General features: G+C 39.1%; 1 protein-coding gene across 1 annotated transcript in view; it reads left to right on the forward strand.

Moving 5' to 3' along the window:
* The window catches only part of RGS7 (regulator of G protein signaling 7), a 532,072-nt gene that overhangs the window by 224,117 nt on the left and 292,063 nt on the right, over positions 1-15,892 (forward strand). The window contains exon 3 of the mRNA XM_037739855.1: positions 13,771-13,867. Coding sequence (XP_037595783.1) covers positions 13,771-13,867 — 97 coding nt within the window. The remainder of the gene's footprint in view (positions 1-13,770; positions 13,868-15,892) is intronic.

Here is a 15,892-nt window from a genome sequence, read left to right on the forward strand (position 1 = left end):
AGGTCTTGCTTATGTAGGCAGAAAATAAATTTAACAGGATTACAGCGATTTCTATATAAGGCTGGTTTATGGGTTACGGCAATGTAAGGCTTGGTTATCGTTTGTTTTCTTTTCTGTAAAGCTTGTTTCCATTTTCTTTCCAATTTAAAGATATATTTAGCATTCTATCTTAGACAATGTGATAGTCATATAGTCCCTGTGTGAGATAGGTAAGAAGAACGTCAATCTATAATCGCAAAAACAAAGGTTACAGCTGCCCATCACATGACTCAGGCCCCATAATCATATTCTTTTTGGGCTCAAAATAAGGTAAAGTTTCAACAGTTTAGATTTTGAATTACTTATTTTGACAATTCTTAGGCATAGTCTATTTCTAAAAAGTTGTTCAACAAGTTACCAAATCAGCATTTTATTTGACCTCAATATCTATTAGTCATAGAGTATTAGAACTGGAAGGGGACTTTGCTTCTATAACAGATGATTTTGGACAAGGATTTACCCTAAATTCTTCTTGGGAATGTAGTGATATGTACAGGAATTATTTTTTAAAGTGCAGAAATAAATGAAGGTCACCAAAATGAAAAAAAAAGAAAGGATATGTTTTCAGCTCTTGCTGTAGCAAGAGAATCATCCACCACCACTTGTGTCTAGCAAAGACTCAAAGGAACGGGAAAGCTTTATAATAAAATGACAGAGAGAGAGAGAGAGAGAGAGAGAGAGGGAGACAGAGAGAGACAGAGAGCAAGATCTGATTGGAGGTTGTTGCATGGGGAAGCTGAAAGTGGATATCTTACGTGACTAGATTGGGGAGTGTCTAGCTTTCTCTGGTTTGTCTAGAGTTATAAGCAGAGGCAAAAATTGGGGCAGCTGGTTGTCATTGCCTGAGTCTTGACAATTTTGGTCTGACTTACTGCTGCTCAGCTTGTGGTTTGGCTTCCCAGGCTGGTTGGAGGGGCTGTGGGTTGGAGTTATGTGCTCATATGTGGTCTAACTATTGTCTCTGTATATTCAGTCTCGCAAAAGGTATTGTTCAGAATACAGATGTGATTAAACTAATATTTACCTGAAGAAACTTTCAGTAAAAGAGAATAGAAGAAATAAGACATATACACATATGACTATAATATAATACACAGTGTGTCATAAGAAGGGAATAAAGTCATAATGGCAACAGAGAAAAGAAGACACCACATTTTCGAATGTTACACTCTCAGAAATAGTGTCATCTCAGAGTTTGCACGGGAAGGAGGAAGGGGAACAGATGCTATACAGTACGTGTTTTATTAAGGAAGTAGCATTCCCATGTTATTGGGAAGGAGTACAAAGACCCAGCCCAGAAAGGCTAAATTATTTTCCTAACATCATTTATCAGGTGACAGACCTGAGATTTGCACATGATTTTGCTAAGGAACAAAGGCCACACTCTTTCCACTAGAGGTTCTCAAAGTTGTTTATCCATGCAAGTATCAAAACGTTAAGCGAGCAGGTGCAGTTCTAAAATATAGTCAGTATTTTTATTTTTTCTTTAAAACAATAAAAAACAAAGCTATTGTTTTTTATTATTTCAGCTATAGAAAGTAAAGCTCTATGGGGTCCTCTTGGCTGGTGGAAACACATAGAAATTGTCGGCTTTCAGTGGAGGGCAGTTCAAACTATCTAGGTGTCTCTGTGAGACTTTAACACTTACAAAATGGAGAAATAGTTTTAAATAATTCAACTTCACTGCCATGACCTTCTGATGTTTGTGTTCTAGCCCTAAGTTAATAGTCACAGGTACCTAGTCATAAGTAAGGCACCTTTTAAATTTTTTATTCATTTCCTCATAGGATCATTGAGAATTGTTGTCAGGAAGGAAGCAACTAGACATTCTGATTTTCTTGGCACTCCTGAGGAAAACAAAATTGTGGTGGATATGAAAGAGCCAGTTATTGGACTAGAAGTTATATGTTTGTATGCCAAGCCCTGGACCTACTGTGCCTTGAGATTTTGTATGATTTAGTCCACCATTCATTCTAATTTTTCTCTTGAGAGCAGAGTGGAATGAATGAATAGTTGAAACTAGGTCCTGTGCAGAACCTTCTTTCATAGAGGGACCAGCAAGAAGGTGCTTTTTCCAAATCCCCATACAAAAGGGCAAATCAGAAAAGTCACATTGAATTTTCCCTGCTTTAACCGTTGAGTGGGTTAGAAAGATCAATATTGCTGTTCAAATACTTCTGAAAAATAGATTCTATCTTCACATTGTAGTGCCTTGAATCAGCAACACTAGCAAAGGTACAATTAAAGTAGAAATCTTTTCCTTTTGCCCTTCTGCAGTTTACTCATTGATCTCAAAGGAATTCTAGGAACTGGAAATTTAAAAAACATTGTACAAAATAAGTAAACCAAGAGTGTCACACACAGAAAAAGATCAGATTCAGCAACTGCAGAAACGGATTTCCTGCTCTTCTGGGTTCCCCTCCCACAACAGTGTGGGAGCTGTTCTCTCTCTCTCTCTCTCTCTCTCTCTCTCTTTCTCCTATGCATTTGGAATGCCACTAGTCCTGTACCAACCTTGAAAGAACTGAGAGAAGAGTCACCTGCATGATACTCTGCAGTGTTCTAGGCTCTGCATCGTCAAACACATGATGAGAGAGCCTTGTTTTCACCAGCAGTTATGTTTATTGTTCTCAGTCCGTTTATGGGAATAACAGAGATGCTTTTAGACCATATTGCATATCAGTCTTATTGTCCGGTTTGCAGTGTAGGAGTAGGATGGAAATAAGCATGCATATGATTGTTCTTTCCACCATTAGTCCTGGAGTTGTGTGAAGGTGTTGGAGGGAGAATGTCTGTAACACAGGTATCTGGAAACGGGTCTGTGATGCCCAGTGGCCATCAGTAGATCAAGTTGTTTTACACTTTCGTTTTCTTTTTTTTTTTTCTTGTAGAGAGGGAGGGTCTTGGTATGTTGTCCAGGCTGGTCTCAAACTCCTGGCCTCAAGCAATCCTTCTGCCTCAGCTTTCCAAAGCACTGCAATTACAGCATGAACCACCTCTCTGGCCTCGACCAGCTTCCCCTTACAAATACCAAGTGGGGCAGACAATTGTAGGAGCATGTGCTCTATACAGAACTATTGTAAGGGGGAAGGGGGTGTACCTAGCTCCCAAAGCTTGTAGGTTCTTGACCTCTCTAACCCATAAGAATGGGGAATAGGGTCCCGGAGCCACAGTGAGCTTACCGCTGGAATAAATACCGTGGACCCAAACGGTTTTTGAGAGAGAGAGAGAGAGAGAGAAAGTGATTGTGCCATTGGAAATTACCAAAGTCTTCATAATCTAAAGGGAATATTTATGTTAATAAATAACATATATAAGTCATGTAAAGTAAGGTGAGTTAAAAAATTTAAAAATAAAGATCTCAAGGAGTTTAAGGACTATGATCGTATTCAATTGGAATGAGAGACGTAAGGGAAGGGATAAAGACATATGTCAATAGGAAATTAAAATTTGGAGTGATCCTTGAAGTATAACTGAATTTACACGGGCACAGGTGGAAAAAGGAAGGGTGCAACGGGCACTAGGAAGAGAATGTGAGAAGATGAGGCAGGCAGAAGCAATTGCTGAGCATGTTGGAAGCATGAGGTGTAGTTAGGAGCGCAAATCATGAGGCCAGAATGACAGTTTGGCGTCCTACGGTGAAGAAATTTGAGTGATGATTTAGCTTACAGAAAATTCATGGGGTGGTCAGGACAATGAAAGTTTTAAACAGTAGATGAAATATTTATACTTGTTTCCAAGTTAATTCTCGGATTTACTACTTGAGCAAACTGATGTGAGCTCAAATGGGATTGGGAGGTAAGGAGCTCATGTAAGAGAGAATTTCAAGCAAGCAGCATGTGAACTAAGATGATAGCAAAGGTGGAAATGTGTTTGAGAACGGCTACAGAGACACCTTCCAGAAAGGTTAAAATTGTCAAGTTGGAGAGGCAAAAGGAGAAGGATTCTGACAGAATTCATTATTCTATGCAAGAGTCTTACTCATTCCCATCGTGACGTCAAAGATGAAGTAATTGATTAAAGCATTCATATGCTCTGCCTCCTCCTTTCCTTTGTAGCTCTCTGTCCTGCCTACCCTCTAGGATCAGCTTAATCTTACCTTTCCCATGAAGCCTTTCACAAATAATTCAGGGGACATTGACAACTCTCCTATTTGAACTTTGACTGCAATGAAAATTAGCCATGAGGCTCCTTTTGAGAGTTAAAGAATTCATACCTCCTAGGAACAAAAAAAAAATCTGGAAACCTAAGTTACTCTGTCACAAACATTTAGTACCCTTGGCATTTTCTACCTCAGGGGCAAAGACCTACCATGGCCAAAGAGTACAATGTAATTAACAAGGGACTTATATGTAATTAACCAGGTGAATTATTTGGTCATGCTACTTCCTTTTTCTGTCTTTCATATCTGTGAAGACTTATTCGGTTGTTTGGCTTGTCTGTCCAACATCCTTTTCTGCATCAATTTTTGTCTTTCTTTGGCTCTTTTTTTTTGCAACGTAGTTTCGCCCTGTCACCCAGGCTGGGATGCAGTGGCGGGATCTTGGCTCACTGCCACCTTCGCCTCCTGGGTTCAAGTGATTCTCCAGCCTCAGCCTCCCAAGTAGCTGGGACTACAGAGCCACACCAACACACCTGGCTAGTTTTTGTATTTTTAATAGAGATGAGATTTTACCATATTGGCCAGGCTGATCTTGAACTCCTGACCTCAAGGAATCCGCCCACCTTGGCCTCCCAAAGTGCTGGGGTTACAGGCATGAACCTCCGTGAGGCCCTTTTGGCTCTTTCTCATTATTCAGCAATCGCCCACTCTTATTTTTTGAGACTGCTTTTCTTACACCTTTTTCCTGCTATATAACCATGTATTGTTCAGTGGGTTTGCATATTGAATAAGATGTTAACAAACATCTTTGATTTCTCTGCCCAGCACCCCTTCCAACTCCACCTCCAGTGTTATATATCAAAGTTTTTGCCCCAAAATTCAGGTATGGAAATTGGAGAAGGAATTTCTCATTGGGTTTATATAAACTTGTCAACATTAAATAATGAGATTCAGAAAATATGATTACGTCTAGATTTTATTTGAGCACAAAGTTTGAGGCTGTCACCACCCGGGTAACAAAGACTCCAAAAGAATGGGGTCAGTGCTCCCAAGTGTGGAAGGTAAGGTTTCACTTATACAGGTAGAGACAGTGAAATGTAACAGAGTTGCAGCATTTTTCATACAAGACCAATTCTTACATCATGTTACAGGAATTTGATTGGTTGTAGTTTACTACATTCCAAGGAAGACTGATTCAACATTTTATAGGGAGGGGTAATGGACTCTTATTTCTGGCACCTTTCAGCCTTTCCTAATAATCATCTACAGCAGAAGAGAGATGGACTGTAATCTGTAATTGGAGAAGAAGTTGCAGCTGCATGCTCTGTGACTCAGGCCATATAGCCACATTTTCCCAAAGCTCAAATGATTTAAAGTTGCAGCAGCTTTAAGTTTGAGTTATTTGATTTTACAAACTATAATGCTCATGCTGTAAGGGCAGCCATTTTTGCTGTTCTGTGCATTGAAGAACTAAGACTCTGGGCCGAGAAGAAAAAGTGAAATCACCACAGGAGCAGAGTGGAGGAGGCAGTGAGCATGTCCCGAAGGCGGGCTGCCTGTGAGACCCACTCATGTTCCTGTCTTCGAGTTACAGCAGACATCCAGTACTTACAACACATTTCTTTGTTCATGACAATTTGACTCTGTCACTTGCAACCCAAGTAACCCCAACAAATACAATGAGCATAACTGTTTATCTGTTTATTTTTAATAGAAGTTATATTTCTTGAGATGAATGAAAGAAATGTTTTATTTGAAAAAAAATCTATAAATTAGAAAAAAATACGTGTACTTTATTTCTGCAAAATCACAAAAGGATAAAATTTCTAAACTTCTAAGCTTTCAAATTTCTAATCTAAGCCTTCAAATTTGTGTGTGTTTTTTGTTTTGTTTTGTTTGAGATGGGGTCTCACCTCTGTCACCCAGGCTGGAGTGCAGTGGCACAATCTCAGCTCACTGCAACCTCCGCCTCCCGGGATCAAGGGATTCTCCTGCCTCAGCCTCCTGAGTAGGTGGGATTACAGGCACCCATCACTACACGTGACTAATTTTTTTTGTATTTTTAGTAGAGACAGAATTTCACCAATTTGGCTATGCTGGTCTCGAACTTCTGACCTCAGGTGATCCGTCGGCCTCTGCCTCCCAAAGTGCTGGGATTACAGGCTTGAGCCACTGGGCCTGACTGAGTTACTGTTTTTTAAATAAATAAATCTGTATTTAAGATGAACTAGGACAGATTTACATGCAATAAGATTTTACTAGTTTCTATTTTTAGTTATTCATGAAAAAATGACCGCTTCTTTAATATGAAAAGAGTAATTAATTCTGAGTTAAGATACTGACTGCAATCAACTGTAACATGGGGGAAAATTGTATCAATTAGAAGCAACTTTAATGAATTATTGCAGCAGAAAACAGTTTGTGTTCCAAATTTTAATCTCATTATTCTTATTTAACTTTCATTAGAGACTGACTCTACTTTCTCTGCTTTTACTCATGAATTCAGAAGTGCAAATGATTTTCTTCATTAGAAAGCCTTCCTGAAGTAAAAGTAATTATAGACGGATTTAAATTATGAAAACCTGCCACCACCTAATTCCTCAAGAAATCCAAGAAGCACTTTAGTGATCATTTCTCCTATTTTCATAGCTAGCACTTAAAATGACAGTACACACTGTAATCTGAAAGTGCGTACACATAGAAAAAACCCATTCAAGCTGCCCATTTAGTCTCCCATTTACATCTCCAAATGCCTGTCCTTAATGGTGGTTATAATGCAAAGTTGGAATACTTCTTTTGAAAGTTTGATTGATTCATTTCTTTTTCAGAACTATAGAGTACAAAACGTTTTAGCTTTACTTCATACACGTTTTGCCTACAGTCAAGGTGCCTCTGTAAAGCTATTGGCTTAATGAAATCAATAATAATGATATTGTGGTAAAGTGCTGGCAAATATAGCTACAAGTTAATTTAATTAAACTCCCATGATTGTTTAGGGCATTAGAGAACTGGAAAGACTTCAAGGCAGTGATTTTGTTTTCATCAATATGTGGGAGCCCTGTCTGGCGGCCCTTCTTGAATGATTACTAACTCTCTTCAAAGAAGATGTACCTGCATAATATGCTCCTTCTTTCATTCCTCCAAGTGTGCAGGCGGGGACTGTTTAACCTCAGCCGTGTTTGAAATACATTATAAGCTTGAAGTGACATCTAAACTTTTCCAAAGGAAATGATAATTATGAATTCCTGGGAAAAGAGCAGGGTGTTGAAGTTCAATAGTGCCTTTCATCTTGAGGGCTTACACATGGCAATGAACTTGAGTGTCACATCTGCAAACAAGAAGACAGCCTCATAAACAGCCACTGATTTACTCTCTTGCGTTAAAGGAAGAAATTCCTCTAACAAGTAAGCTGAAGAATCCCTGCATTAAAGCAGAAAGAATAAGAGGGATAAGCGTGTTTTAAACTGCACTATGTTTAGCTATTCTGTGTCACTATTTCTGATGCTAATAATGTATTTTTTCACAAAAGTTAGCTACAAAGAAAAAAAAATTTAACAAACATCTCAAGATTAAATCTTAAATTAACTTCCACTTTTGTTTGAGGCTCTCAGAAAAAGCAAACATATACCTTAAACCAAAATGCACCAATCCCCTCTCCTCTTTTTAAAGTGAGCCTCCATTATGGACCAGGTACTTTATATAGTAGGAATGCAAAAGTGAGTAAGGTAAGAATTTCTTTCCTCCAGAGGTTTACATCTAAGGAAAAACAGATAGTTTTAGTAGTTAATGAAATATAGAGGGGTCGGTAATACAAGCATAAGAAAGTTTTGAATGAATTCAGCAACAGATACTATCAAAACTACTTTGCAAAATACAGTTAACTTTTATCACACATTATGAATTGGTTTGCATTAAAAATGTAAGTCTTGCAAAGAGCAATCAATTTAATTCATTTTTTAATCTTCCAAATAACTTCAAGAGGCAAATTTATCAAGATGAGAACAAGGAGATTCTCATTTTGTTAAACGTGAATGCAATTTTATTTCCTCTTTAAGTATGATTTTTTTCATAGCTTACATAGCCTTTGCTTATATGCACAAATATTTTCCCTGACATTTCTTCCAATCAAATCCCCTGTTTTTCAGGGGCCAACATGAACTCACTTTTCTACAAGAAAGCAAAGACAGAGCTTATGTATAGGCATCTCTCACTGCTTATTGGTTGACAATTTATATCATCTACTAAATATTTGCACTTGCCCCTGTACCTGCCTAGTACAGTGATGAGCGAAGAAAATTATGTTGTTGATGATGACGGTGGCATTATAGTGCAGCAAACATTTAATTAGCATTGTCTCACTAATTCTCACCCTTGATAAGATGTATACAATTTATTATTATCTCCATTTTACAGATGAGTTAACTGAATCTTTGAGTATTAAATTAACTCACCTGTTTAGACGGCTTGTAAGAAGCACAGTCAGGATTCAAACTCTGGTCTAACTGGCCTACATGCATGCTTTCAATAACTATAGTTTGTATTGAAACTTGGGAAACAAATTCATTTATATACAGTCTTGTTTGATTTATTATTTCATTTTATTTATTTTGAGACAGAGTCTCACTCTGTAACCCAGGCTGGAATGCAGGGGCAGGATCACAGCTCACTGCAGCCCTGACCTTCCAGGCTCAAGCGATACTCTCACCTCAGCCTCCTGAGTAGCGCGATCACAGGTGCCTGCCTCCACGCCCAGTTAATTTTTGTATTTTTTTGTAGAGATGGAGTTTTGCCGTGTTGCCCAAGGGGGTCTCAAACCCCTGAGCTCAACTCATCCTCTTGCATCGCCCTCCCAAAGTGCTGAGATTACTGGTGTAATTTGAGCCAGCATGCCTGGCCTGGCCTTGTTTAATTTAGTAGCTTCATCTATTTGTCTCTAACAGGGAATTGGCTCTTTGACTTAATGTGGAAACGTACCTACTTCTAAATGCTGATGATTATTTCCAGGCTTAAATAATTTTGTAGCTAGAAGAAATCTTACAGATCACCCACTTCAAGCTTTTTATTTTAAAAGTAAAGAAAATAGCCCTCAGAAAAATCCTTGGTGACCCAAGGCATGCCAGCTCTCCTGTCCATGTCCACAGTCTAGTGTTCTCTTCTTCCATGTTCAGTTTCCTCACCCTGGGAAACAGGCTTATGAAGCGAAAACACACAACTCAGTGGCATTTTAATGAATATATTCATGTGTGTAATATGTGTGTGTGTATACACATACACGCATCTATACATGCATATATATAGGTGTGTGCATGAATATATACACATGTACATATATACATATGCATATGCGTACATATATATGTATATGCATACGTATATATACACACATATATACTTGTGTGTATGTATATATACATGCCTGTATATACATATATACATACACATACACAGAGATACACACACACACATATGAGAGATACCTGAGGTACCTGAGTCTTTTGGCCTTAAAGTGTCTCAAATGTTTTCATATTTATTGGAGTTGTTTTTTACTATCTCTCATACTTCTTACTGTCTAACTTGCTCTATTTTTTTTTGCCTCCTTTAAGCATTTTTTTCTCATCCAATTGCTCTTGCTAATGAGAAAACAGACCACCAAGCATGCTAAAGTCATGCTTAATATAAAAATTAGTGGACTGTGAGTGAATGCTTAAGGAAACGTCAGTGGATAAGATGGATGTGTTTTTTTATGTGACCTTGGTGACTGTGACAACCAAAACGAGTGACTGAGTCATAAATCTCAATCATTGAGGCTTACTGAGCCAGCTTGAGGACAAGTTACGGATGCCTGTGTGGCTGCTTTTCCCAAAGAGGTTCTCAGAAGGTTTGGTAGTTATACATCTTCCTTAAAAAGCAGGAGGCAACAGTGAGAGGAATGGTTACATACTTGTGAGACTTTAATTAGGGCCCTGGAAGTTTACATTTTACATAAGATAACGTGAACATTTGAAAAACAAGGGAATGGAGGCAGCAGACATCTTAAGGAGGAGTGAAGGAATGCATAATCTCATTTTAGCTTTGTCTGTACTGGGAAGATAAGTCATTAATGGACATTATCAATGTGGAATCTTTCAAAAGGGTCAGTTTCTGCTTAGCCCTTGGAGAAGAAAGCCTAATGGTGGTTAGTGAGGGAGGGGTACAGCGAGGTGTGCCCCAACCTGCATTCCCTCATGGCCATGAGCTTAGCTTCCAGGGTTTCCCTGGGGTTCCTTCAGTCAACAGGGGGTCCCTTCAGTCATTTGAGGGCTAGAATTTTGTTTTTCTTTCCTCATAGATTTTAATTTTTAGAAAGCAGGGTTTTGGTTTTTTGTATGTGTCTTTGTTTTTTCATTTGTTTTGTTGTTTTGTTTGTGTTTGTCTCATTCTAGGCTATGGCAAAGTTCATGGATAAATCATGTCTGAAAAAAGATAAAAACAGCTGAATGCATGTACATTTTCACATTTTCAGTCTAGAACACCAATCCTATTTTTACTTAAGTTAAAATTTTTTTCTATTGTGGAAATTATGACTCAGAAAAATGGAAGATTTTGAAATACAGCCACAGAAATCACTTTTACTTTCCAGCCTCCTATTCTCACTCCTTTGGGATCCAATGAACTGAGAGGGGATGAGACTGTACAAAGAAAATGCTGCCACTCATAGTATGCACCGTAATTCAGCCCAACCAGAGGGGGCTGTTGCCACGTCTCTAGGTGCTGAGACAAAAGTGGGAGTCAGAGAGGTTTCCGTGTCCCTCTGATCCAGCCTGCTTTAAACCATTAAGGAGATAATACAAGGGTTTAGAGGCTGATATGGGGCAGGACAAAGCAGCTTATTCTGCATTTCTGAACATTGTGGCAGGTCAATCATGAGCAAATAGTAACAACATAAAAAGTCGTGAGAGATCTTTATTCCATGAGAAGTAGGCTATTTGATATTTGGTTACTGTTGGTGTCTTTTTGAGGCCTGATAAAAGCATCTTTTTTTAAGACGAAGTCTCACTCTGTCTCCCAGGCTGGAGTGCAGTGGTGCGATCTCAGCTCACTGCAACCTCTGCCTCTGGGGTTCAGGTGATTCTCCTGACTCAGCCTCCCAAGTAGCTGGGATTTCAGGTGCACACCACCACACCTGGCTAATTTTTGTATTTTTATTAGAGACGGAGCTTCATCATGTTGGCAAGGCTGGTCTGGAATTCTCAACCTCAGGTGATCTGCCTGCCTTGGCCTCACAAATTTCTGGGATTACAGGCGTGAGCCACAGCACCCAGCTGCATCTTTTTATACTTGAATTCTGAGCCAACTGAGAACCACAACCATAAAGACAGGCACGTAGGGGTCACAACATCACTCTGATTGCTGATAAAGGTGTTATGGAAGAATGTGCATAAGTCAACGTTAATCCTCAAACACAATCCTGAGTAGACTTACTCACCTACCATGGCGGGCATCTCTACATCAGCTGAGTTGGATGTGGGCTTCTAGCCAAGAGAAGAATGGGCCCTGCCGGCCAGTTTCTCATTCCCAGCTCTTCTGTCCGATAAGTCAGCTCAGCTCCTGTGGAGTAAATTAGGGGACAGACAGGCAGGCGAATTAGGGTTATGGTGCTCCTTCCTCATGAAATGAAACATGAACATGGAGAATAAGCATCCCCAGATATCATGAATGTTCATGGACATTTAATCTAATATTTATTGTTCTATATATGTACTAGGCTTTATATATGTTGTGTCATTTGTCCTTAAAATACTTTACCTCACCCTAGGCCCAGTGCGGTCCCATGAAGAACACTATAAAGGAATTATTATAAGTATTATTAACACCATTTTATGGATCAGAAAACGGAGTCTTAGAGAGGTTATTTAACTTAAAGAACATAGATAATAATTAGGAGAGTTAAAAGTCAAATACAAACCTGTGTTTCATTAAAACCCATTCTTTCCACACCCCTGGTTATTTGTCATAGTAATACATCCGTTGATACCAAGCACATTAGATTTGTTAGCTGAAAACCATTCTAAAGCTGAGTTGATGGAAATTTGGTAATTCATTAATACAAAGTTTAGAGTGATTTTTTTTAAGTTTTTACTTTGAAATAATTTTAGACGTACAGAAAAGATATAAAGATAGCAGAATTCCCATATACCCTTTACTCAGCTTCCCTTAATGTTAATATCTTACATAACCATAGCATAATTATCAGAACAAGAAATTAACATTGGTACAGCACTATTAGCTAAACTACATACTTTACTCCAGTTTCACCTTGGTTGTCACTATGGACTGAAGTGTTTGAGAGTAGGAACTGTATTGTATGCATTTTTATATCCACAGTGCCCAGTAGTATATCTGGTTTAGAGTTAATGATAAGTGGTTGTGAAATAAATAAATGGATGAATGGATTTTAAGTCCCATACTACAACTTGTGTGTGTTTGTGTGTCTACGCCTCTCACAGGTTACAAGCACATGAGGAAAGTCTGTGGCTATGATTTGAATGAATGAATGTTCTTCAAAACTAAATTCCACATTGACTTTATGAAGCACAGGCCTTTAGAACTGTGAGCAGTTTGTAAAAGTAAACGAGTGTACAGCTAGCGCTCGATTTACGACCACGATCGGGACCGGCAGACCGGTCGTAACACGATTTGGTCGTAAGTTGAGTAGGCTATATGTACAGTTGAAATGGTGCACACGGAGATGGTAGTGCTGCCGGAAGCTGGTCCGCACTGTCGTACGCCCAGCTGGGCAACGTTTGCGCTGCCAGACGTGGAGCAGTCATGGCTGGCGATTGTGGTTGTAAAGTCGAATGGTCATAAGTTGCATAGGTCGTAAGTCAATCAATACCTGTACTAACAAGATGGAAACAAAGATAAAGTGGAATCTAGTAAATGGGCAGAAGCCTGTGGTATTACATTCATTTTATTGTGTATATAAATGTGTGCGTGCATATGTGTGCGTACATGTATGTGTATATGTACCGGTGTGCATATATGTGTGCATGTGTGGAAAATGTGTGCACATGCATGTGTGTATGTACATGAGAGTGTGTATGTGTGTGTGTTTCATAACACACCTCAGTAAGTACCTGGACAAGAGATGTAATAGTTGCTGGCAATCAGTCCTGGATTTCTAGGCAGGTTTTGGAGCTTTATTGTAAAACAAATTCATGGAAAATCTCTTGCTTGAAGAAGCAATTCAAGCAGATGCTTTTAAGGCTCTACTTTCTTTTGCACTGACTTCAGTAGAGATAACATTAATGAAGCATGAATTCGCTATGACAATGGTTTCTAAAGACTTGAGAAATAAATACTCTTTCAGCTTAACCTTTATAACCAAAGTGCATGAAGTAAGGAGAAAGGCAATATTCAAAGCACACAATTCCTATTGGTAGCTTAACGGACTCTAAAATGGCCATTTTTCTTGCTGTTTCCTCCATCTCTTTTTAACAGAACTTAAACAATGTGGCAAAAACTAGAAAGGCAAGATATATGGCATTATTCTTAGTTGGGCAAAATGAATACAAAATTGTTATGAGAGCTGATTTTTTTTCAAAAAAGTTCAAATTCATAAAGGTTTTAATTATGTTATTGTTGTTTAGATGGAAGACGTCATAGCACGTATGCAAGATGAAAAAAATGGAATTCCTATTCGTACGGTCAAAAGCTTTCTTTCCAAGATACCTAGCGTCTTCTCTGGTAAGTCTGCATAGAGCATAGCTCTATTTTTTCCTGTAACTCTTAGATAACTATTTAAAACTGATTGCAGCTGTTCACGATTGAAACTCTCTCTCCAATCCATTATTCAATAACCACTTACAAAATGCCCATGGCATGTTTATCGTCATGTGAGACGTTTGAAATGACAGTAAAGCAAAACACCAAAAATCATGACCCTGCTGTAGATTAGTTTGTAAAGGCAGAATGAACAAATGTGAAGTAAAACAATGTTAACATAAATAAAGATGTGTAAAAGCCAATGTTATGAAGGTTGTGTATGGAGATTAGGAGGGTGAAAAAAAATCAGTGATTTCTTTTTCCTGACTGATGGGGAGTCAGGAAGGGGTTTCTACAGAGCAGTGGTGAGCTGTTTGAAAGATGAGAAAGAGCCTTATTCGCTCAAGACCACAACAACCACCAGCTGTGTTCACAGAAATCAACAGTGACCAAACTGCAGAGAACTTGGGTCAGGTTATGAGGGTCTTTGAAAGCTAGCCAAAAGAATCTAATTCTGTTAAAAGGGGAAATATAGAGACATTTAAATTTTTTTACAGAGGATGTTGTGATGAAAATACTCGGAATAAACTGGCATTCCGTAAGGGCAGTAGCCACTGTGACAAGGGTAAGTCTTTGGCAGGAATAGTTTGGGTGCCCGGTCCTGATATCCAAGGGCTAAAGGAATAGAGGAAAAAAGCATAGGGGTTTGGTGAATGGGGGGCGTGCAGAATAAAAGATGTAGCCCAATGGGTTTTTGTTGTTGTTGTTGGTTTATTTTTAAATGGAGAGACTGAGAGATAAAAGAATCATTATCCAAAGTGGGGAACCCCCATGGGTTTGATTGGCAGTGACTATAGAAACCCAAGACAAAATGAAGAGTAATAAGTTAAACATCTGTGCTCTGACTCCAGGAGGCAGTGAAAGCGCCGGTTTTGGGGCCTGGGTTGTACTGGGGCATGGCCTGGTACAGCTTGGGAGGAGGTGAGATCAGACAGCCCAATGCCTCAGCAGAGAGGAGTGAGAAAAAGGCAGCTGCTCAGTGTGGGTGGGAAGGGTGCTTGATGGGATTCCTGTACAAGGGTTGTGGGCTGCTTCCTCATGACCGGGATCAAGGGAAGATTCGTGATCAGGAGGCTGCCAAGTCTGGGAAGAAGGCAGAGAGCAGGACAGGAAAAACAGGGAAGCAGGCCTCCGTGCTGGAGTTTGAGAGCCATGTTGCTCTCAGAAATAAGAGAGGGAGCTTAGAGCCGAGAGCTACCGTGGAATGACATTTTGCTCTAACTAAATGTGTCCTCCTTTTTCCCTGTGACTCCCTCTTACTCCCACTTTGTTCCAGTTTCTTGCTTTTTCTTAATGATGCCTTGTACTTTTCACATCTGCGGCTTCATTCCGTCTCTCCTCCTCACTGTCCCACGTACAGGCCATTCTGACTGTTAAATTCCATCCATTCTTCAGTAGTCAGTTCAGAGAGCTCTGGTGAAAACTGTCCTGAACCTTTTGTCTCTGTGCTCTCAAAGACCTTAGTTTTTTGCATCTCTTAAAGCAGTTCTTATGCTCCACTTTGTCTTAAAGTTATTTTGTATATGTCCTATATCTCTAGCTAAACCTTAAACTCCATTTGGTCAAGGACTCAGAGAGTTCACATCTAATCACACATATAAAAATGTTACTCATATGTTGATGAGCTAATGAAAGGGATGAACTTATCTCCTTTAGAATTCAGGCAGATAAATGCACTGTGTGGCCCACCTGCACTGGGAATTATGGTCAGTTTAACTGTGCGCAGCCTATTTAGAAGCATCCTAATTTGGGAATTATGAAAATACATAGGCTAGACAAAAAAGGTTTGCTCCTCTGATTAAGCTTGTGCACATTTGAGATATCCACTCTATTGGAGTCTAAAATTTTTGTTTGAGTTCTTCAGATAGCAATATCTCAACAGCAAGCTGTTGGAAGAATTCTTGGTTGACAACATTAAGATTTTAATTGAAAAATAAGATTGGACAT

Source organism: Cebus imitator, unplaced genomic scaffold (genome assembly GCF_001604975.1).
Source record: "Cebus imitator isolate Cc_AM_T3 unplaced genomic scaffold, Cebus_imitator-1.0 Scaffold75, whole genome shotgun sequence".
Lineage (NCBI taxonomy): Eukaryota > Metazoa > Chordata > Mammalia > Primates > Cebidae > Cebus > Cebus imitator.